This window comes from Brassica napus, chromosome C4 (assembly GCF_020379485.1).
Source record: "Brassica napus cultivar Da-Ae chromosome C4, Da-Ae, whole genome shotgun sequence".
Taxonomy (NCBI): Eukaryota; Viridiplantae; Streptophyta; class Magnoliopsida; order Brassicales; family Brassicaceae; genus Brassica; species Brassica napus.
In genome coordinates this window covers 46816241-46841905 of record NC_063447.1, presented here as the reverse complement: position 1 = coordinate 46841905, position 25665 = coordinate 46816241, and the positions used below count along the sequence as shown (strand labels likewise).

The window sequence follows — 25665 nt, the reverse complement described above, 5'->3', positions numbered from 1 at the left end:
CTCATGATTTACTTGCAGTAAATATCCAAACACGTCTTCATCATTCCAGATATATGATGGCTTGTTCGAATTCAACACCATTGGGAAGTAACTAATCCTCGCTTCCATCTTAGATTCATCTACCTTGATCTTTCTGAAAATACGCTCAACCAAACAAGTGTATGTCACCTCCTCCACTGATTTTTTCAACACAATCGTGTGAATTTCATCTTCTCCTTCACCATCTCCCGATATCCATTTTATTTCAGCCCCATCCTTCATATAACATCCCCGTAATCAAAACAAATGATTGTGCAATGCGGATAATATCCCCGTAATCAAAACAAATGATTGTGCAATACGGATTTTGCATTTTTCCTGAAATAAAATGGAATTATCATAAAAATTATCAATATTAAGGCAAAGATTTCATTCTCACACCCTACAGTCTTCTCTCGCTAATACTAGTTCTTTCAAATCTACAAACATAGTAATACTCGTAATACTAGTAGAACTTGTAAACATAGTAATATCAGTAATACCAGTAAAACCATTTTTTCGTAGTAAAACTAGTTATCTTTGTAATACCCAGAAATTGTCCTTCCACTAACTAATAAACTATTAAAGACGAATTTGTTCGGATATTTACTCTATCTTAATGAGATTAAAAAGAATTAAACAAATAAAAATCATCAAAAACAGACTTAAATATATATATATATATATATATATCTCCATCCAAAACTCATAAACATAGTTTCATGAGTACATTTTTTAACATTACCTATCATATACACTACATTTAAATGATATTTTTTTAAACATTTAATCAGAAAAGTACATAAAACATACATAAAATCAACTAACACAGTATTCAAAATCGTCCTTAAAATCTCATTTTTTTCATGAAATCTTATATTTTAAACATTATCCTTGATTTATGCTATATTTAAATGATATTTCTTAAAAAAATTCATCAAACGGACTTTAAATACCTGTTTTAGAAGCTTCAAAATCGTCTATGGAGAATAAAGAAGAAGACTGTACGTACGAGGAGCAGTGGGAGAGTGAAAACATGTGGGGTCATCTTCAGTTTCATTGGTTAAGGTTATTTGTGGGCCATGATGGTGGTTGATTTATTTAATTCAAGATATAAATGTTATGAAGTGGATGATATATAATAAATAAATGAAAGGTTAGTATAGGGTTTGCAAATACAAAAGGGTATTGAGAACAGAGAGGGGATATGGAAAATACTTTTTTTTCAGTAAGGGCGTCTGAGAATAAAGTCCGACATTTCAACGGTTACGATTAAATTACAAGGTTTCCTTTTTCTATCTTCTTCTATTTCCTTTTTTCTAACTACGTTAAATAGTCATGGGCCTAGGCCCAATATTCACTCTATATATTGGGTTTGTTTCGTAAATTTAGTTTATCATTAGGAACTTAAATTATAAATTAGAGAGGGACTCAAAGAGTCGCAATCTTTACTTTACCTTCAGAAACTGAGTCGTCCTCTTGTCTCCGGTGAGATGAGAGACGCAAAACTTATAAACTGGGCGGAGCTTCCACCGGAGCTGATCTATTCGATTCTGCTCCGTCTTAGCGTGCCTGATAGACTAGGAAACGCTCGGAACGTGTGCAGATCGTGGCGACGCGTCTGTCAAGACCCCCTGATGTGGCGGAAAATCGAGATGCGAGACATGGGAGAATACAAAGAAGCCATGGATTATTATCATGCCGCGGAGGCCATGTGCCGTCGCGCCGTTGATCTAAGCCAGGGAGGCTTGTTTGAGGTCAACATTGAGTACTTCGGCACCGATTCTCTCCTCGCCTACATAGCCGACAGGTGAACTGAACCCTAAAACTCTGATTCTTGATTCTAGTGTTGGTTGCAACTAATAGTTTGTGTTTTTATATGACTTTGGATGGATACAGGTCAAGTAACCTGAAACACCTTGTACTTACTGAGTGCAATCACATAACGGATGTGGGACTTTTGGAAGCAGTCATGAAGCTCAAATTGCTTGAACACCTTGAACTTTCGCACTTCTATTTTATGGAATTGGATTTGGAATCTATAGGTCTTTCCTGCCCGCTTCTCAAGACTCTGAAGCTAAACAATGTGGGTTACTACTACTTGGAGGACGAGTCTGATGATGATGCTTTGGCAATTGCTAAAACAATGACCGGTCTTCACCACCTCCAGCTTATTGGGAACAGGTTAACAAACACCGGCTTAAACGCCATTGTTGAGAATTGTCCTCACCTCAAATCCCTTGATTTACGCGATTGTGGCTACATCAACCTTGCCCCCCAATGATTTCCAGAAGTTATGTAAAAGAGTGGTTCAAGGGTTTTGTTGATTATACATTTGTATTTTGTTGATGAGGTTACATTCTTACAAAATAATACATGATTTGTGTTTGTTTATCTATAAGAATGCTTTAGAAAAATCTCAACTTGTTGAATAGATCAAAGTTTTACATTTCCTTTGGACATAATGCAAAACGAAACTCTTTGGCGCTTAGAGAATCTCTTTGGTCCAACAAACTCCTTTAGTTCCACCTATTAACTACCAACAGTCAGGGTGCGTTGAGTGAAAGGTCCACTCTGTATGGATACACTTGCTCGGTTTCCCTGTCTGTCCAACCTCCATTGCGCCACCTACACATTGATTTCAAACACAATGCAAAAATTAGAGCTACTATGTGATGGTTTCATCGTTTAATTGTCTAGAAGAGATGTGCTATACTTCAGATTTGTTGTCGACTTTTTTTTTTAATATATATATATTTATACTATTCAACCCGAAAAGGCTTCAAAGTCGAAATACAAACCGGACTCGAACAAAATGGTCTAGATCAATACGTTTGCTAATCTAGTTTCGCACCACCACTTAACCGACGCATTCTGCTAAATAGCTTAGTAATCACTAAACTACCGCGAACCGTTCTCTTCTCTTGACGTAACCCCGAGGAAGTGGATTTTACCTCTCGGATGCCGAAGTCCCGAGACGTCGCCAGAAGTAGCTGGTAATCAGTGATCTTGCCAGGTTTACATTCTTCTTTGTCGATGAAGCGCAAGACATACAAGGGAGAGAAAGAACAAGGACAGCCATACCTAAGGAGAGCTGTCGGAGCACCTGCTATACCACTCTCCGGGAACGCCAATAGAACCAAAGTTCGAGCTTGAACTCGCCATTACACACAGCCTGGAATAGCTCTCAAACCTGCACAGAATAGCTAATCTACACTACCACAGATGATCAAGGATCACCCATGGTACTGGGAAGTGAGACAAGCCAAATGATGACACCAAGCGATTATGACACAAATCGCAAAGACATTTGCTGTTAATCGAGAACCGAAAAATAGTCTTCTGTGAATCGTAAGTAGTCTCCGGTGTCAAACAGGGACAGAACAAGGGAACACTGAGAACAACTTCGATAAAGAGGGCCGTCGCAGTAAACCGAAGGTACCAGAACATGACCAAGTAGAACAGATTTGTAGTGATGAGAGACGTCGAGCAAACATCGAGGAGCCATAGACGACACCTTTCAAGAACACCGCCGTAATCTCACAAGTCAGAAACAGGACCGACTGACCGAGTCACCATCTTCACCGGCGTAACTCGATCCAAGACTCGCCTCCGAGGAAGTGGAAACCTCCGGAGCTCACTCGACAGCATTGGGAAGACATTGGACCTCCACGACACCGAAGAGAACCTAAAAAACAACCGCCGCTGCCAAACAACACCACCAAGACAGGATCTTGACAGAGCCGCTCAAATCTCTCCCGCAAGGAGCGACGAGAACCAAGAGACAGATCTGAAAAGCGAAAATCACAGATCCACTCCTTGAACTCTAAAAACCGACTACACCCACCATAAACCGCTGCCGCAAACTCACCCAGTGACCAGAGGAAGAGGAAACATCACCGGAAACGAACCCCTCGCGAGCGGAGCTGATGCCGTACGAACGAAACCCTAGCCCAGTTTCTGAGGCATATCGAAAGGGAGACAAGAGAATGGATGGGGAGCAAAGATAAAACCAAGAGATTAAGGAGGTGGTATTCAATCAAAGAATTTAATAGAATTTGAAAGAATTCATAAATAGTAATTTTTGCCATAGTTTATAAGACTTGATGAGATTTTAATGCATTTACATAATTCCCATGTTTACTTTTTTTTATGGATTTTTAAAGAATGCACGCAATTTTGATAGAATATCAATTTCTCCAAAATCAATGAAATTTTTGAATCTTTCTTATAGAAAAGGTAACAAACATTATTTTATTAGTGATAAAACTGAGAGTAAAAAAATAAGCGTTACTACTACTACAAAAGTTCACTGACTGTAGCAATTTTATTAAAATGCATAATACTAATCAATAAGATCTATGGATCATCTAAATCCATGACATCTCTCCACATATCTTTTGCCATAGTTGTTCTCCAAGCATTTGCATTTTCTCTATCTTGTTCTTGTGTTCCCAAAGGTTCGTTTCGAATAACTTGATTGCCATTTGTTGCATTCTGTTGGACATTTTCTTCAGCAGAAAATTCACCTACATCTGATCGGCATTCTTTCCACAGAAAGTTATGCAACGCTGCACATGCCAATACCAATCCAGCTTGTTTTTTATAGGAAAAAGGAGGTGCTGATTTAAAATCGCAAATCTTGATTTAAACATTCCAAATATCCTCTCGATCACATTTCTCAAACTAGCATGATGAAGATTGAATAACTCAGATTCAGTGTTAGGATCACATCCTTGCCCAGTAAATTCTTGTAGATGGTATCGATTACCTCGAAAAGGAGCCAAAAATTGACTCTGCTTGCAAATCCACAATCAACTAGATAGAATTTACCTAAAATTTTAAATAATAAACATTACTAATTGTTTAACATGTGATTTATAAATAAATTATAAAGAGTTTACCTTCAGGTACTTGGAAATTGTTTGTTCTTCTAGGTGGGATTTTCTTGCTTTGAGAAGTGATATGATCAGTGCTATATATAGGTGTAGCAATCTATAAAGAGATTTTTTTCTAAAAGGATACACACTTATTTGTTGAGATTTTGTGATATATTATTTGATTATTGTCAACAACAATTTGAACTTTTGATAAGTACTAATTTGTACGGATTTTCTGAAAACATCTACAAAAGATATTTCTGTTATTCACTTGTTTTGTTTTTAGGTGGGAGTACAAATCAAAATATCGGTATATTCGTTATACTAGCACTTATAAGATGAGAAATATATGTGTTATTTGAGTTTTGTCACTTTTTTTCATTACTTAAGAAAAAAAAAGCTTGAACGAATGTGAATACGTCCATTATACAAGACCGTGGAGATGCATGAGTTACAGATTGTATGTAAACATGACAAAGAGTTACAGTTTTACAGATTGTGTGTCTTTTTCTAGACAAGAAACATGAAACGTGAAGGTTGAGCAAGAAACGGTAAGGTGGTCGTAGGTGAGGACATCTCGTTGGTGATAATACCATACTTGTGAGAAGAACGGAGGTGAGGACGGTTGAGCAAGAAAATATATGACGGACGTCGTAGAAGTTCACACTGATCGTCGCCGTTATTTGCCTTACTTTTGGAATATATGAGAAGCAGAGAAATGGAGATAAATGCAATTACCGTTAGAATTTTATTAGGATGACAAATCTCATCATAAAAGTAAGGAATTGCTTCTTTACATATTGACAATACATTTTCCATTAAATTCTTTTCAAGTGACATTACTACAAAAACGCTAAGGATATCTTCTCACACATTGAACATTATTTTGCTCATCTTTTCTCTAGTAATGGAAGTATAATATCTCCCTCTTTAATGGAAGGTATTCCGCGAACATAACAGAGGAGATCAATGCAAGCTTAACAGAATCTGTCACTGAGATGGAAGTCAAGAAGGCAGTCTTCGCTATGAATCCTGACAAGACGCCTCGTCCAGACGGTATGTCAGCTGCATTCTACCATCAACATTGGGAAGCAATCAAAACAGGTGTCTTCTCTTTTGTCCGGAACTTCTTTGAAAATAATTACCTAGACACCAAGTTAAACCAGACGCATATTTGTCTAATTCCTAAGATAGAAAACCCCACTACCGTTAAGGACTAGACCTATAAGTAGGGATGTTATAACGGGTTCTCTCCGCGGGTTTTTAATGGGTTTTAAAAAAAAAATGTTCATTTAGACCCATTTAGGTTAATGGATTTTAAACGGGTAGTTTTGTTAAGACCTGTTTATTAAATAGGTTCTACTTAAAATTAGTGGGGGACCCTATTAACCCATATAACTTAATATAATTAATTAATTATTTTTTTTAGGAAAATGTGATTGTATAGTTTTGGTGAAAATTTTGGTTTTACGATTTACGCGGAAAAATTACGATTTTGTAGTTTTGGCAGAAAACTCAATTTTTACGGTTTTGGCGGAAAAACTCGGTCTTACGGTTTTGGCGGGAAAACTCAAATTTTACGGTTTTGGCGGGAAAACTCAAATTTTACAGTTTTGGCGGGAAAACTAAATTTTATGGTTTTGGCGGAAAAATCTGATTATGCGGTTTTAGCGGGAAAACTCAATTTTACGGTTTTGGCAGGAAAATCTCATTTTGCGCTTTAGCGGAAAAACTCGGTTTTACGGTTTTGGCGGGAAAACTTGGTTTTCCGGTTTTGGCGGGAAAATCTGATTTTGCGGTTTTAGCGGGAAAACTCAATTTTACGGTTTTGGCGGAAAAATCTGATTTTGCGCTTTAGCGGGAAAACTCGGAATTACACTTTAGCGGGAAAACTCGGTTTTACGCTTTTGGCGGGAAAACTCGGTTTTACGGTTTTGGCGGGAAAACTCGGCTTTACGGTTTTGGCGGGAAAACTTGGTTTTACGGTTTTGGCGGGAAGTCTGATTTTGTGGTTTTAGTGGGAAAACTCGATTTTACGGTTTTGACGGGAAAATCTGATTTTGCATTTTGGCGAGAAAACTCGGTTTTATGGTTTTGGCTGGAAAACTTGATTTTCCGGTTTTGACGGGAAAACTCAATTTTTACGGTTTTGGCAGGAAACTCGATTTACGGTTTTTACGGAAAAACTCGGTTTTACGGTTTTGGCAGGAAAACTTGATTTTGCGCTTTTAGCAGGAAAACTTAATTTTGCGGTTTTAGAAGAAAACTCGATTCCACTGTTTTACTATAACAATTTGATTTGCGTTTATATAATAAAAATCAGTTATAATTTTTTATTTGTTTCATTTAATTTTTGTTAAAAAACCATAAAGTTAAAACAATTAAAAATTAAATCAACAATAGTTTAAATGGGTCTAAATGAGTCTAAATGGGTTAGTACAAAATTTATGGGTCTAAATGGGTACTCCTAATAGACCTATTTTTAAATGGGTCTAAACGGATATGGGTTTTAAATGGGGTGGGTCTTAAACGGGGTGGGTTTAAATAGGGTGGGTTTTACCATTTTAACATCCCTACCTATAAGCTTAGCTAATGTAGCTTACAAAATCATCTCAAAAATTTTAGCAGAGCGCCTCAAACCCTGGTTGAACTCTATTATAACAGAGAATCAATCAGCTTTCATCCCTGGTAGACTCATTACAGATAACGTCCTCATAGCCCATGAGCTAATGCATTCCCTTAATACCAAAAATCTTAAGAACAAGTTCATGGCCGTTAAGCTTGATATTGCTAAGGCTTTTGACAAAGTGGAATGGAGATTTGTGGATGCAGTGATGGAGAAAATGGGATTTTGCGAGAGATGGAGAAGATGGATCATGACATATATCACTACGGTTACCTATTCTGTTTTGATCAATGGTGAACAAACTAGAACCATCAAACCCAGGTGGGGACTTAGAAAAGGTGATCCTATCTCACCCTATTTATATATTATCTGCACTGAAGGTTTCTCAAAATTGATCAAACAGAACATTCAGAAACAGATGATCCATGGTTTTAAGGCTTCTAGAAGTGGTCCTCCTGTTTCTCACCTATTATTTGCAGATGATTCTCTAGTATTCTGCATAGCTACAGAAGAGGAAGCAAGAAACATGGCTCAGATTCTTAGCACGTACCAGAGAGCATCAGGACAGGAGATAAATTATGCTAAGTCAGCCATCTCCTTTGCGAAAGGTACTCCTAAACAAACTCAAGATGGTACTCCTAAACAAACTCAAGATACGATCATTACGCTCCTTGGTATAGTTAAGATTGGTGGGTTCGGAAAGTATTTAGGACTACCTGAAACCATAGGTAGAAATCGTCACGACACTTTCCAATATATTATCCATAGGATAAAGAGCAAGCTGGACAGTTGGTATTCAAAATTCTTATCTCCTGCGGGTAAGGAAGTTCTGTTGAAAGCAGTAATAACAGCCTTACCCACCTACAAAATGTCTTGCTTCTTGCTTCCAAAAACTATAATTAAGGAAATTACAAAAGCTATGCGAAATTTCTGGTGGTCTGCAAATTTAGAGAAGAGATCAATCCCTTGGATAGCCTGGGGCAAGATCACAGCCTCTAAAAAGAAGGGGGGATTAGGAATCAGAGATATGCTCGCTTTCAATAAGGCCCTCCTTGCTAAACAAGCTTGGAGACTTATGAATCACCCTACATCCCTCCTCTCGAGAATCTACAGAGCAAAATATTTTAGAAAATCAACTTTTCTTGAAGCTAAGGCTTTCCCATCTTCTAGCTATGCATGGAGAAGTATAGTTCAGACTCAACCTCTGATTAACAAAGGAGCTAAATGGGTAATAGGAAATGGGCTTAGTGTTAGAGTTTGGAAAGATAATTGGCTTCAAGGAGACTGTGCCTTTCCCCCTATAGGCCCCAGAGCTGAGATATATCCAATGATGACAGTGAAAGATCTCTTTCTTTCAGGTACCAGGATGTGGGACATCGCCAAGATCAGAAGATTGGTCAGAGCAGAAGATGTACCTAGAATCCTGCAAATAAGGCCTAGTGAGACAGGACAGCAAGATATTCTTTGTTGGAGATTAGGGACATCTGGTACCTATACAGTCAAAACGGGGTATCAATTGCAAAGAACAATGGATTTGGAAGCGCAAACAACCCAGCTGTCCTCCCATTCTCAGGTATCTCTACGCAATAACTTACTAAATCAGTTATGAAGAATTGATATTCCACCTAAAATCAAGATGTTTTGGTGGAAAGCGATTCATAATGGTCTCCCAGTAATAGAGAACCTGAATAAAAGAGGTTGTAGGTCTTCTGATTTGTGTCCTGTTTGTGGAGAAGAAATAGAAACATTAGATCATATGATGATTTGGTGTCGGGTAGCTTCGGAGATATGGTCTATTTCTCTCCAACAGGAAAACAATCAGTTAAGCCAATCTTGTACTATTTATGATCTCCTATCTTATTGTCTTCACACAGCTTCAAAGGACAGGTCATACTGCTTCCCCTTCTTTCTTGGATGGCGAATTTGGAAGGCACGCAACAAACTGGTTTTTGAGAATAAGAGGGATCATATCACTCAAATCGTCAATGCAGCGGTTATGGACTCAAAGATATGGAAGGAAGCACTGACTCAGAATAAGGAGACTGAGCAAACAGTGTCCAATCCTCTAGTTTCATCAGTGCAGGAAATCCTTCCACAACACACAGAGTTATACTGTATTGTCGATGCTTCATGGAAGGCGCCAATGGATAACATTGGTATAGGGTGGTCCTTATATTGCAGAGAAGGCACTCTAATACTCCAAGGAAGCTCTGCAATGAACCCTACCAGCACTCCATTGGTAGCAGAGGCAATGGCAATGTGGACAGCAGTTCAACAACTCTACAGATTATACTACGCTAACATGTTCATACTAAGCGATTGTCTGAGGTTGATCAGCACTCTTCACTGTGTGACAAAAGGCAGACCGGTTCAAGATATATGTCATCCGGAGGTGTTTGGAGTGGCTGAGGACATAGAAGCAGTTGCTACAAAATGTAATTTTAGCTTCAGACATGCGCCTAGGAACTTATTAGATGTTGTTGACAAATTAGTCAAGGATGCTAGAATTGGTAACAAACCTTATGTAATCACTTGGCTAAACAGTTCAGCCATTGTACTAAGCTTTCAAAGTAATGAAATTCAAATGTTGACAAAAAAATAAGTACAAATTTGCTCAATGTTCTTTATTCGTTTGTGGATATAGCACATATAAACAACAAAAAAAAAAGAGACAATAACTTAAGATAAATAACATCTTGTTATAAAAGTAATGAAAAAGTCTATATTTATTCATAACATACAGATTCCTTATATAGGAGATTACACCGTCATAGATAAATGGAAAGATTACAAGTTATAATCTCTTGGTTATGAGCCATCCACAATCTGGTTCATAACACTCCCCCTTGGATGCCATAACCATTTAGAGCTTGTAATGTGCTTTAATGTTGCCTCATTAAAACCTTACTAGGAAAACCTAATTGAGACAAAACCATGGTGAAGGAAAAAGAGTACAACACACATTACTCTCTCTGATTTGGACATTACTGAAGGTCCCTTGAACCTCTCCAATTTTCTGCAATCCGTGGGTGATGAAGATCTTGGGCAGAATATGCTTCGTCCTCGAACATGATAGTTGGTTCTTCTTTACCATCGGCCATGCCACAATCTGATCAAACATATTGAGTCATCGACCTCAAATACACACACACGAAATCTTGGATGATGTTGCTGTGATATGCGTGTACCACCATGTGTAAAACATAACCTGTCTGAAAACAAATCAACAAAACCAGATAACCCCTCTTTGGGCTGGTTAGTATAAAATAAACCAAAATCAAAGGCTTCTTCATCGTCCTTCTTATGGACCAATCAGATCAGTATCTAAAACAAGACTTCGGCATCGTCCATCTCAGGACTAAATGGACTTCTTTATCGTCCACCTTTAGACTAAATGGATCAGTGTCCAAAACAAGTGATCTCACGCCCATGTACTAGATAATGGGTGAGATTGGTCCATATTAAATCTCTTGAGTACCCTTTTCTGTATATAATATTTGATACACAAGGATTTCATTGTTAATGTACTCAAGCTGTAATCCCAAACAAAACTTTGTTTTCCAAGATCTTTCATCTCAAACTCTTTCTTGAGATATTCAATTGTTTGGGAAATTGTATCCAGAGGTTCCTAGGATATTCAGATCATATACTTTGATGATTATCAATATTGTTCCCGAGAACTTGATGTACTTTCAGCTCAATACCCTCTAGTATTGCAAGTCTAATTTTCTCTCTTATATAGACAGACTTATGAGAAATCTGAAAGTAGTTGCATCCACCACATGAGAGTATGTCTCCTCATAATCTATTACTGATCTTTGTGAGAATCCTTGTGCAACATCAGCTTTATATCTCACGATTTCTATTCCTCACAAGACCCATTTATATCCACTGATTTTAACATCATATGGTGTCTTAATCATATGGTCAAATACGTCTTTCTTCCTTAAACTATTTAACCCCACGTTTCCATTCAATCCAATCTGTTCTACGAGTGCGCACTCTTATATTGACGTGGGTTCATGATCCTTGCTTATATTCATAAATTCAAGTGCTACCTTGTATGCAAATAAATCATCTTATGTCGACATTCCTTATTGGTTCCATTACGTTTCAGACATGATATAATCGATTGAGATTCATTATTATCAGGACCTTTAATACTTTGCAGCTTGGCGTCCAAAGCTACATTGTTTGGTACCTGTACATTAGAGCCGGCCGGCCTTATATCCATGTCTGGGATGGTTTCCTTAGTAACCTCGGATTTGGATTTTGATTATCATTCTCTGCGCCTTTCTTTTGTTTCCGAGGATTCTTATCTTTTGGAACCTATTCGATCTACCACGTTTCATACGTTGTCTAGACTCTGTAGCAACTTGAATGTGTCTCTTCTTGGACATCAAATTCGTTGGTGCTTTACAAGCTGGTTTATATATAACTTAGTCATTCTTTTTCGGGTCAACAAATGTGTCTGGCATTTGATTAGCTAGCTTTGTAAATGTATAATTTTTTTACGTCTATTTCACATTCTTTAGTCCGAGGATTTTGCCAAGACATTGATGGTTGATTCCATTCTATTTCTTTTACCATTCTTTTACCAGCTTTATTATTTTTTTCTCTCCTCCTGGTCTCAAAATAATCCGTGTACTTGGCCTCAAATATAATCACCCATAGTTGGCTCAAAGTACTTTATTATTGTGGGAGAATCATATCTAACATATATCCCCATCCTCCTTTTGAAGTCCCATCTGAGTTCTCTGTGGTGGAGCCATTAGTACATAGACAACACATCCAAATGTCTTATGATGGGGTATGTCTGGCTCTTGACCTGTTAATAATTGTGATAGGGGATATCTATGCTCACTAAATGGTCTGATGCGTATTAACTTAGGTGCATGTAAATTTCGTGTGGCCCAAGCTGTGAATGAGAGTTTTGACCACATAAGTTATAGTCTATCAATCAGCTATTTGCGTTTTAAAAGATTTCGGCCAAGCCGTTCTTGGTATGGACATGTATCACAGAATTGTCCACACTTACCCCCATGGACATACCATAATCATTTAAACGCTTGGGACATGTATTCACCAGTATTATCTAGACATATAGTCTTTATTTGTGAAAAAGAGGCTCGTAACCGTCTTACTGGTGATGGCCTAATGAGTTTTCCTTGTGTACATGCTACACACGTGAGATTCTTTGGGATAACTCTTCTTATCTTTTAATGTGTGCCTTTTGAATATCAATTTTCGCATCATGTTTGGACCAGGATGGCCAATCCGATCGTGCTATAAAGTGTATATTTTCGCAGGTTTTTAGCCTCTATCATACTGATCTATGCATAGTCTAAGTTAGTAGAGAATGCAGGTATAGTCTTTAGGACTTATTTTGGCCTTGGGCGATTTTATACATATATCTGAAGGAACTCTTTGTTTCCTTCACCCATTGTTTCAATATGGAAACCATTCATTCTTATATCTTTAAAACTCAATAGGCTGCTCTTGCTCTAGAGCTGGGTGAATATAAGGCATCACTGATTTCTAGATGCATACCCTTAGGCAATAATATATTAGCCTAGTCATAGTCTTCTTTCAGACTGGCGATACCTGCTTTAGTACTTATATTGGCGTTTTTCAGTGTACTCATATAGAAAAATCATTCATTCATTTAATCTAAGCAGACAATGTAATAGAAATAAATTGAAGGAGATAAAAATCAGAGAAAACATACAAGCAAAGCAATCACACAAGTTTGATGTCGAAATCAGATTATCAACTTGATTCTTTTAGGCAATCATAAGTCTCATATTCCATAAGATCATCTTGATCATGTTCGAAATTATTTTCACCATCTTTATAGACCAATTAGGTTTCAGGATTCTTCCCTTTCAGACTCTCTTTGATAGAAGTCACAAAAATGTTTGGGAGTCCTTCATATCTTAGCCCAATGGTTCCCCATTCCACATCTATGGCACACTGATTTGGTCGAGCTTTGTGGTTTAAAGGATATACCACAGCCACTGCCTTGACCATGGCTCAAATTGGGTTGATACCCACGGCCTCTGCCATAGTGATTCCCACGGCCAAATGTGTTATAGTGGCCATGGCCACGTCCTTTCCACCCTCCACGGCCATGACCGTGTGGTCTATCATTCTGGACGTGGTTACCTTTTTTTTCTTCTGCGGCCTTATTGGTATCAGGTAATGAGGTTAATCCAAGAGGTCTCAATTCACTTTTTCTCATCAGTAATCCATTATTTTGCCCAGCTAACAATAGACTCATCCACGGACTTATAGTCCTGGATTATGGGATTCATCCAATCAAATAGGGTCTTTGGTAATAACACCGTTCTTTGGTGATCATATCTCGATTTTTAACTCTGTCCAAAGGTTTAGAGGATTCTCTATAGTCAGATATTGATCTTTGAGACTCTTAATAAGATGATGCTAATAATTAATATTGCTCTGTATCAATCTTTCTCATTGGCATTATTGCCTTCTATGATACATTCACCAAGTCTTTTTGACTTTAGGATAATCTTTGTATCCAATGCCCACCGTAAATAATTATCTCCAGAGAGATTTAGGGCAGAAAAATCCAGGTTGATTTTCAACATCTCAAATCATATATCACTCAATATTTAGGTATAATTTTCATGCGGCCTTACTCTTAAAAACAATCAATTCGGATTTCAATCTTGTGAGGACAATGAGACTATCAATCTTAAAGGCATTTAATCATTCAGTCAATTTCTAGCAATTCTCAGCAATACTATTTGTATGTGCTCATAATATTATGGTTTATCAAGACTAGCAAAAACGGATTCAATTAATCATGCAATCAGGGTTTAACAATCAATGGATTTTAGCAAGACTAGTAAAAAGATTTATTAATCATCTGATCAGTTTCAAGACTGATTTTAGCAATATTAGAATATAGATTTCAAGCATGAATTTCAATGAATCAGTTTCAAGACTGATTTTAGCAATACTAGAATATAGATTTCAAGCATGAATTTCAATGAATCAGTTTCAAGGCTGATTGGTATTTAGCATAAACCATGTGTAAATAATTTATCTAGTATCCGAAGTTATCAAACCTCAAAAACATATAATCAGATCAATCAATTTAATCGAACTTAGCATACAATCTTAAACCTCAAGACATTAGATTTATCATGAATCTATCAACCTAGCATATGGATTCTCAATTCTCAAAGACATCCAAATCAGATCAATATAACCTATCATACGAATTATTTAGGGTTTCTATTTAAAACAGGTCAGATTACAAAACTATCAATCCTAGCAGATGATATTAAACCTCAAGAATCATGCAATCAGATCATTCGGATTTTAAACAAGTAAACCTCAATCAATCTACCAACCTATCGGATTATATAAGCAAAGAAAGCTAGCAACCTATCGGATTCAATCAATGTTTTAATAGGCTGGTCAGTTTAAACAATTTTAAATCAGATGAATAATTAACCAAGCAGGATGAGAAAATAAATCTATCAATTTAACGGTCAAACAATTCTAGCAACATAGCATCAGATTCAATCAGATTTAAAACCTCAATGATCAAAACCGAAAACAGTTTTGATTTCAAAATATTCGATTAGGGTTTTAATATGTGATTTGGTAATTATAGTATAATTAATTATGATACTTATATTATTTAGGGTTTATAGATATAGGGTTAGGATTTATCGGATTTTAACTTGTAAAACCGATTTGGGATTTTAATCATGTAGGAACATGATTTAGGGTTTGGGGTATCGAACTTTTAGAGCTTCGATTTACTCGATTATAATTTTTGATCTATTACCCTATGGTTTTGATTCATAAAGATTAGGGTTTTAGGGTTTCATTCTTTATCAATCAATCCATGTTCGATTATGAGTTTTTAGGTTTTGAATTACCTTTTAACCTTAGATGATTGTTGAATCGGACCAGCAAAGGAGTTGAGCCACGAACGGGACGCGAGCTGGAATGGATCGAGTCGCTTCTATCGGGTCACAGACGTCATTTGTTGCTTGATCGGGAACGCCTTGATCGTCGGACGCGAGCTGTCTGATGCTATCGCGAACGAGGAAGAGGTCGCGTGCTGGAGCTGCTCTCGGGTCGCGAACGTCTGAACTAGGATCAGGAACTCCTTGGGCTGAAGTTGATCGGGGACGCTAGCTGGAACATATGCAGGAACAAGAGACGCGATCGGGGTTTAGGGTTCGTCGGATTGCCGGCTAGGGTTAGGGTTTTAGGGTTTTTCGATTTGGGTATTAGCTTAGGGATTTAGAGTTTCGTGCTGATAATGTGTTATACAAGTAATGGAGGAGTCTACCATTATTCATAACATACAGATTCTTTATATAGGAGATTACACCGTCATAGATAAATTGAAAGATTACAAATCATAGTCTATTGGTTATAAGCCATCCACGATCTGGTTCATAACACATCTTTTATTTTCAAAGTTTGGTGGATTTTCAAATACAACAGTCAACCTTCCAATAGCTCTTAAGCAATTCATACTTTATTGAAATTAAATTTTATAAGACAATCAATAAAATATAAATAAATAGATAGATAAATTTTCACTAGTATAGATAATACGTTTTGACGGACAATGTTTAAATGGGAATTTGTTATAAACCATTGATCGACCCATTTATCAGCCCGTGTAGCAAGACGGGCCAAGCCCATCCGCAGGATCATATTGGCGCCTATCTACTCTTGTGTTTATCTACATTATAGTTGGTGTTTATCTTACGTATTGCTAGTCATTATCTAGTTAAGGATAAGTACGATCTCATGTCAATCCAGTACTTAGACCGTCATTACCATATGTATATAAAGACCAGTTGGTCGACCTAATAATACACACAAGTTCCCCTCTTCATTCACAACACGTTATCAGCACGACCTTGTCTCTAAACTCTTCCAAAAATCCACCACCCATAAATCAGAAACCAAACGATCTCTTGCTATTTTCCGGCGACTCCTAAAGCTTTTCCAGTCGCCTCCTTTTCTCTCTGTCAGCAACCAGCAGCAGCTCTCTCTCCTCACAGACCGTTCAACTCATCACAAAAGGTTCAGGTATCTTCAGAAAACTCAAAACAAAACCAAAAAGGATTTAAACCCTCAGCTGCATACATACAGCTACATCTAGCATGTCTTTGCAGAATAAAATCTAAAACCCTAATCTATTTTCAAAGCTTAAATCTTGTCTTGTTTCACCCTGTTTAAGCTTGTTTGATTTTTTTTTTAATCTTCCTGATGTGAGTTAATTGCTAGAACCTTTTAGGTTGACAATTACACCAATTTTTTTACATATCCGACTGCTGCATCAACTTAATCTGATTGTTTGCTTGCATTAGAAACTTGTTCTTGAATGTTTAAAGTCTTTCTCTGATATGTTGAAATCGACTAGAACCTGTCTCAAATTTGAAAATTTTTTTTTTTTAATATTTTTAAGATAAGTTCGATTTTTCTTATAGATAAATCTGAAATTTTAAAGATAAATCCGATTTTTTTGATAAATCCGACTGAAAACAATATATTATATATTTTAATTCGATTTTCCTATTTTTTTTAAAAACCTTATATCTTTATCTTAAAAAAAAAATAGGATTTTCAGCATTTATCAGAAAAATATCGATTTATTTTTTTTTTCCTAATCCTACTAGGAATAGGAATTGCTAGTATTTATCTGAAAATAAATAAATTTCGGATTATTACTGATATACTAGCATTATCAAATCATTATATTTAATCTGATAAATATCGAAAACAAATAAAAGTAAGAAATGATTTGAATTTTTTTTGAAAATGTATACTAATCTGATTTCATACATGGATTTAACTTTATCTCGATTTTGTATAGGTTTAACTTTACCTTCCTGCATATCACATGAAATCATCTGATTAGGATAGATCATTCATACTGATTAGTTTACTTTCATGTCGAAAATTGATAAAACTGATCAGATTTCATGCAATGGATTTAACTTTATCCTAGATGTATGGGTTTAACTTTACCTTCCTGCATATGCATGAAATCGTTTGGATCATTGAAAAAAAAATATTGTTATTTACTTGCATTGCTTGTATCCGACTGAAAGAGTATGTGAATGATCCGATTATTTTCTTACTAATGGGGATAAACTATAAATATTTTTCAGATGTCAAAGATTGCGAATCTTGATTTCAGTGCTTTGAAAAGCAATGGTGACAACTACCTGGAATGGGCGCTTGATGCAAAGATCATGCTTCGATCAAAAGATCTTGGTGACACAATCACCGAATACAACAATTCCAGTGACAAAGACAAGTATAGAGCTATCTACATGATATGCCACCATCTCCAAGAGAACTTGAAAACTCAGTACATGACCATGGAAAATCCATATGACCTTTGGATCGCTTTACAGCGAAGATATGACCACCAGAAAACGGTGTTGCTTCCAGAGGCTCAATATGATTGGAAACACATAAGGTTCTTGGACTACAAATCAGTAGACGAGTACAACTCAGTCCTGTTCAGAATTGTGCCCTTGTTAAGGTTATGTGGTGAAAAAGTAACCGAGGAAGAGATGCTTAATAAAACTCTCTCCACATTTCCTCAAACCAACATGGTATTGCAACAGCAGTACAGAGAGAGAAATTTCGCCACATATACTGAGTTGATAGAATGTCTCTTGTTGGCTGAAGCTAACAACGAACTGTTATTGAAAAACAGTGAGATGAGACCTCCTGGTACAGCTCCATTACCCGACATCTCTAAGCTGGCTATAGAGCCAAAGAAAGAGAGTAACCTTGTCCAACACAATGACCATCCCGGTCCAAACCGTGGAAGAAGTCAAGGACGAGGTCGTGGTTCTTTTAAAGCACACGGGCGAGGACGTGGTCGCGGTACCACACCCGGCTTTAGCCGTGGTCGTGGCCAAGGCCGTAGTGTGTCTTTTAAACCACAGATCAAAGCTGATCGATGCCATAGATGTGGTATGGGTAATCATTGGGCAAAGAATTGTCGAACTCCTAAGCATTTGTGTGAGCTTTACATGGAGAGCTTAAAAAGAAACCCGAAAACTAACATGGTTTGAGACCCGGGATATGATGGTGATGATGATGATGATGACTTGGAAGACGTCCAGGATCACCAGCACGAGTCAGACAAAGTTGATCACATGGAGTTTGAAACTTCAGACATACTGAAATAAGGAATTAAAATTCCATATCGTTTTTTTGTTTTCCCCTGGATTTGGTGTTCTTTAAGATTGTTTATCAGTTTTTAGCTTTAGATTTAACTTTATCCTTATGAATGAATAAAAAAAATTTTCATTTCTCATATGCCTAAAAATTAGATCATTAAAGATACCATCTCTGAAAATTTTATTATTGTTCATTAACATTATGATTATTGTTTTTGAAGAATGAAAAGTGGAATGGATACAATCGTGGTGGACAGTGGCACCAACCACACCATTTTGAGAGACAAACGATTTTTCATACATCTCACACATAAGGTAGCTAACATCACCACTATAGCTGGCACGTGTAGCTTAATTGAAGGCTATGGCTCAAACAGAAGTCTATTGAGCTTTAAAGACATAAGACTGAATGGTTTCCACATCGAAACAATGGGTGAAGGAAGTAAAGAATTCCTAAAGATTTATAAAATCACCCAAGGCAATAAGAAAGTCTTTGAGACTATACCTGCGTGTGGGACTGGTCTTTATTATGCCCAGACCATTCTTGTTGAGGATAATGCCGTCTTGAATAAAGAATTCAAAGAAGAGTTCACTCTTTGGCACTATCGGCTGGGACACCCCGGTTCGAACATGATGCGAAAACTCATATCAAATTCAAATGGTCACAGTTTGAAAACAAAAAGAGCTATCCCTAAGAATATCACATGTGAAGCATGCTCACAAGGGAAACTAATTACTAAGTCATCACGTACCAAAGTGAATAAGGAAGTGACAAATTTCCTAGAAAGAATACAAGTTGATATTTGTGGACCAATACACCCACCTTGTGGGACATTTAGATATTTTATGGTCCTGATTGATGCATCCACAAGATGGTCACATGTTTGTCTCCTATCAACTCGTAATCTAGCACTTGCAAGATTGCTGGCTTAGATAATAAGACTGAGAGCACATTTTCCAGATTTTCCATTAAAGACTATACGTCTAGACAATGCAAGTGAATTCACTTCCCAAGATTTTAATGACTATTGTATGTCCATGGGGGTAAGTGTGGAGCATTCTGTAGCACATATCCATACTCAGAATGGCCTGGCTGAATCCTTTATAAAACAGATCCAGCTGATTGCCCGGCCACTCTTAATGAATACCAAACTCCCAGTATCAGCTTGGGGACATGCAGTACTACATGCAGCTGAGCTAATTCGCATCAGGCCATCTAGTGAGCACAAATACTCGCCATCCCAACTACTAACGGGTCATGAGCCAGATATATCCCATCTAAGAGTTTTTGGATGTGCTGTCCAAGTGCCTATAGCACCACCACAGAGAACAAAGATGGGACCTCAGAGGAGGATGGGAGTATATGTTGGATACGATTCCCCTTCTATTATTAAGTACCTAGAGCCAACAACAGGTGATTTGTTTAAGGCCAGGTTCGCGGATTGTCATTTTGATGAATCCTAGTATCCAACATTAGGGGGAGATTATGGTAAGCTGGTACATGATATAAAATGGAATCAAACATCCTTAACATGGCAGGATCCTCGGACTAGAGATTGTGATCTAGAAGTCCGGAAGATTATACATCTTCAAGAGCTAGCTAACAGATTCCTTTGCTGACCCAAATAGAGTAACCAAGTCATACATACCAGCTGCAAATGCACCAATAAGACTTGATGTCTGTGATGGACATAATCGGGCTGCTACTACGTCTAAACCACAATTGAAACGTGGTAGACCAGTAGGTTCCAAAGACAAAGAAGTTCGGAAAAGAAAGAGTGCAAAGAAATCCGACAAAGTGGAAACTCTAGACATGGAAAAGGAAACTCATGTACCACCAAAAGATACTTGGGACGCTAAGAATCAAGGTAATGAAGTTCCTGACAATAATGAGATATCAATAAATTATGTCATGTCTGGAAGGAAATGGAACAGAAAACATGTCGACATGAGTGATATATTTGCTTATAATGTAGGAGTCGAATTGATGGATAATAAGGATCTAGAACCCACATCAATACTAGAATGTATGCAACGACCAGATTGGTTGAAATGGAAAGAAGCCATTAATGTGGAGTTAGAATCACTGAAAAAGAGAGGAGTGTTTGGACAGATCATCCGGACACCTCACAACATAAAACCAGTGGGATATAAATGGGTTTTTGTGAGAAAATCAAATGAGAAAGGAGAAGTTGTGAGATATAAAGCACGACTTGTTGCACAAGGATTCTCACAAAGACCAGGAATAGATTATGAGGAAACTTATTCCCCTGTGGTGGATGCTACGACCTTAAGATTTCTAATAAGTCTGGCTGTAAGAGAAGGTCTTGATATGCGGTTAATGGATGTTGTAACTGCCTACTTATATGGTCCACTGGATAATGAGATATACATGAAAATTCCAGATGGTATTGAATTGAAAAACAAAGAGAGTTCTCGAGAACAACATTATATCAGATTGAACAAGTCTCTTTATGGATTAAAGCAATCAGGTCGAATGTGATACAATAGACTGTCCGAATATCTCCTGAAAGAAGGATACAAAAACGACCAGATCTGCCCATGCATATTCATAAAGAAGTTCAATAAGGGTTTTGTAATCATTGCAGTATATGTAGATGATTTAAATATCCTAGGAACCTCTGGAGAAATTTCCCAAACTGTTGAATATCTCATGAAAGAATTCGAGATGAAAGATTTTGGAAAAACAAAGTTTTGTTTGAGATTGCAACTTGAGTATATGAAAGATGAAATTCTTGTGCATCAAAAGGCTTATAAACCATTTAGTGATCGACCCATTTATCAGCCCGTGTAGCAAGACGGGCCAAGCCCATCCGTAGGATCATATTGGCGCCTATCTACTCTTGTGTTTATCTACATTATAGTTGGTGTTTATCTTATGTATTGCTAGTCATTATCTAGTTAAGGATAAGTACGATCTCATGTCGATCCAGTACTTAGACCGTCATTACCATATGTATATAAAGACCAGTTGGTCGACCTAATAATACACACAATTTCCCCTCTTCATTCACAACAGAATTTTGCTTTTATCTCATTTTTTGTTCCAATACTTTTTGTATCTCATTAAAGAGGCAAAAGATCGTTATACCCTTAATTTATAAAAATATAAATTTAAATAATTATAAAAATAAAAATTAATTTTTTTCTATGTTTTTCAAATTATACATTTTTAAATTCAAACTTTTTATAATTTTTCAAAATTTTATTTTGAAATTCAACAACTCATTTTGAATCTATTTCTAAATTTTAAGTGCTTATTTATTTTTTTTTAATCCAAAATCCCACATTTTCAGGATCCACCCCTTAAATCTAAACCCTAAGTATAAATTAGTTAATCTTAGGGATAGAAATGTTTATTTACTTCTTTAAAACTAAAGGTAAACGTGGTTAAGGTAAAGAAGAAGAAAAATATTAAAACGTGGTTAAGATAAATATGAAAATGGTATTAAAATGCGGTAGTTTACGCCAATTTCTCATGTTTAAATACATCGGTTAACTTTCTAATATCTCTATCGAAATTAAATATTAATTTAATTTATTTATGACGGGAATAAAATAATCGGTGAACTATCTCACGTGTTAAGAGCATGAGGTTTGCCAGGTTTCGATTTATGGGTTCCAGCTTCCGCCTTCCGACTTCTAGTTTCTGGATTCTGGCTCAATCAATTTCTTTTGCCTAAGAATAAATAGAAATCTTTCTTAATGTAAGTTAATCAATTTAGCTAATATTGAATCTTGTTAAATCTATTGGAGTAAGGAAGTATTCTAGTACTTATGGCTATCCTAAAAAATGAAAATATTATTTTATCTAAAAAGCTAATATTGAATCTTGTTAAATCTACTGGAATAAGGAAGTATTCTAGTACTTATGGCTGTCCTAAAAAATGAAAATATTATTTATCTAAAAATATAACGAATATTTCCTAATCATAAAAGAGATGCCCTCTCTCTGCTATAAATATGGGGTTCCCAGCTCTAAAGAAATGAGTTTACTTGTCCAAGTTAAGTGCTCTTCAATTCAATGGATCTTTTAAAAACTGTTTTCATTATTAAGTTTTTAGATTTTTTTTCCCAAAATCAGACATTTCCTTTAAATTTTTTAAAACTAGCTTTTGACCCGCGCGGGTGTATGTTCGATGTAATTATATGTTTTTCCTAGTTTTTGAAACACTCATGTAATAGAAGCAAAAAAAAAAAAAACACTCATGTAATTTTTTCATATGTTATTGCGTTCTGACATTGGTGTATCTTGTTTATTCGGTTTAGTGTACATTTATAGACTATGAGGCTTTATTTTTCTTATATTATATGTTTTTCTTTTGCTTGGTAACTAAACATAAAGTATATAATATTAGAGCACGTAGTTTAGGTTTAATAATATTATTAAATAATAAAACATATCATTAAAAATAAAAATATATCATTAAAAAGGAAAAAGAATTTTTTTTGTAGTACTTATATTAACAAATTGGAAAAGGAAATTATTTCTTTTGTTTATATAGCGTTAAAAAATAGATAGAAACTATAAAACCAATTGGAAAAGTAACTCCAAAAATATATTAAAATATATATATGCAGTAGTTATATTAACAAAGCCTAATTATATGAATTGATTGGGCCCTTTTGGTTATGATATTAAAATGAGTATCATTTGTAACCCAAATATTAGTAGACCTGAAACACAAATCAAAGACCATATAATTTTTTTCCAGGAAAAAAAAACAGAAAAAGGATCTTTTTACTTTCCCCTTTAACATCGGTATCTCCTACCGATCTAATCGTCGGCCATATCTGTTGTTCTGGCGATATATTCTTAAACGCCTCTGATTTTTTTCACTATAAAGAGTACAGAAGATAGATCTACTGGGAAGATCATGGCATGTGAAGGTTTCTCCTAATCTACTGATCTAGTGATTTGAACACGGTACATGTGTATCCTTTTGCAACAGGTCTGGATTTTGTTTCTCTACCAAAAAAAGAACCGAAGTAATATTAGTTTAGTAACATGTTGAAACAAAACAAAAGTATAGAAAATTGATTTGCCCATTGGTCTGCTAAAACCATATCAAAGTATCTCCAAAAGGGATATTGTGCCTCCAAGAATGCAAGCACTTAACTTGATCTCGCCAGTTATTCTTGAAAGACCTGAGTTTTGTGAGAGGATGAAAAGTAGTAATTGCTGACATTTTTGGTGAATTTTCATAGAATGATATGGTGTTGAAGCTATTGGGGAAGAGGTATATATAGCTTGTTAGGAAATGGTTAAAACAATCGCGTTTAATAGCTAAGATTTTGTTAGTTGTGAATTTTTAGTATTAAATAGTGAATATTTTATACGATTGTATTTCTTAAATGATATGTTTGTTAGTTGCTTATTGAATAAAGATTTATAAATTGTAGAGTTCTTACGTGATCTGGAAGAATATGAACAAATAAGGATGTTGTGGTTGTAAATTGATATCGACTTGTTAGAGGATTGCTTAAATATAGGAATACTAGATTAAGACTCGCATCTTGCGCGGGATAAACATTATATATAAAAATTATTTTATGTATTATATGTTCTTACATATTATGAAATAATAAATATATATTGAATAATTAAATTTCAGTAACTATTACATATATAATTAAATTGGTGCGAACGTATAAATCAAATTTATTAATCCAAACAACTTTTTAAAAAATTTGATAGGATATGTAATTAAATTTAAATGATATTAACATACATAGTATATTTTTAATATTAATGTCTATTAAATGATGCTTTCTACTCATATGTTTTTTCTATCATGTGTATCTTTAATAGCAAAAACTTTAAATTACTGATAACAAAATTTTCATTGCAGGATTAATAATTTTAGTAATTTATAATTTAAAAAAAATTTATCAATGTTAGTTCAAAACTTTTATCAAAAAAAATTATTCAAAGTAAATTTTGAAATTAAAATATTAATTAATTCAATATGGTTTATAGTTTAATTTCGAATGATATATATACATTTATATTTTAAATCTTAATAATTAATTAAGTTAGAATTTTATTTATATTATTTTGTAATCATTTGTATTTTATCATAACAAAAATTTTAAACCATGGATCGCAAAATTTGAATGTGAGACTTTTAACAGTTTTAGTAATTTATAATCATTTTTTAAAATTCAAAATATAACATATATAGAAAAATCTAAATTTCTTATAATATGGTTATTGTGATTTTTTAAAATTATTTTAATAGTTGAAAATTAAACAAATTTGATAGAAAATAAATTATTTTTTTATCAGATCTTTATTATTCAAAATCATTAATTGTCATATATATTTTAGCCACATTAGGCAATTCCGTAATCTTATTTAAGGAAATAATAAATGACATTAATAATGAATTTATGGTTAGTTTAATAAAAAGCTTATTATATAATTAGATGAACCAACATATTTCTCTAATAATTCTAAGAATCATCCTAGCTAGTGATGACACGTGGCTACAAAAAAGAAGTTGTAATGTTTCACAAATAATATATAGGGGATATTATGGAAGGTGATTATTTTTGAGGTTAGTAATAAATTTTTTACGTGATTTGAAAGATTAGAAATCAAAAAAAGATTATTTGTTAGTTTATTGATATCATATTTGTTTAAATATAGGAATAGATATCGTGAGGTTTTTTTTTTGGAAAAAAATAAATGAGTAGTTTGATTTTGAATTATTAGATTTAATTTCTTAAAATCAATTGTGTAAGTTAGTATGGAATTAGAATCACATGATTTATAATAATATTGACATAAACTATGATCTTATTATATGATATATATCTGTATCTATCTAATGTATTGATTCTGATTCTGCAGACGAAAACCATATAGGTAACCAGCAATCTGATGCGATGAACTAAGATAGCATCA

General features: G+C 35.3%; 1 protein-coding gene and 1 long non-coding RNA gene across 2 annotated transcripts; one reads left to right on the top strand and one right to left on the bottom strand.

The window, feature by feature from the left end:
• Positions 1-1415: 1415 nt before the first annotated feature.
• Positions 1416-2412, top strand: LOC106368961 (putative F-box protein At4g05475). Its single transcript, XM_013809047.3, has 2 exons — positions 1416-1828; positions 1918-2412. The coding sequence occupies exons 1-2, from the start codon at positions 1512-1514 to the stop codon at positions 2300-2302; spliced, it is 702 nt and encodes a 233-aa protein (XP_013664501.1). The 5' UTR covers positions 1416-1511; the 3' UTR covers positions 2303-2412.
• LOC111205352 lies at positions 2313-6509 on the bottom strand. Its single transcript, XR_002657886.2, has 2 exons — positions 2973-6509; positions 2313-2646 (listed from the first exon to the last, which is right to left on the bottom strand). It is a non-coding gene; the product is annotated as an uncharacterized LOC111205352 (long non-coding RNA).
• Between the last annotated feature and the right edge of the window lie 19156 nt (positions 6510-25665).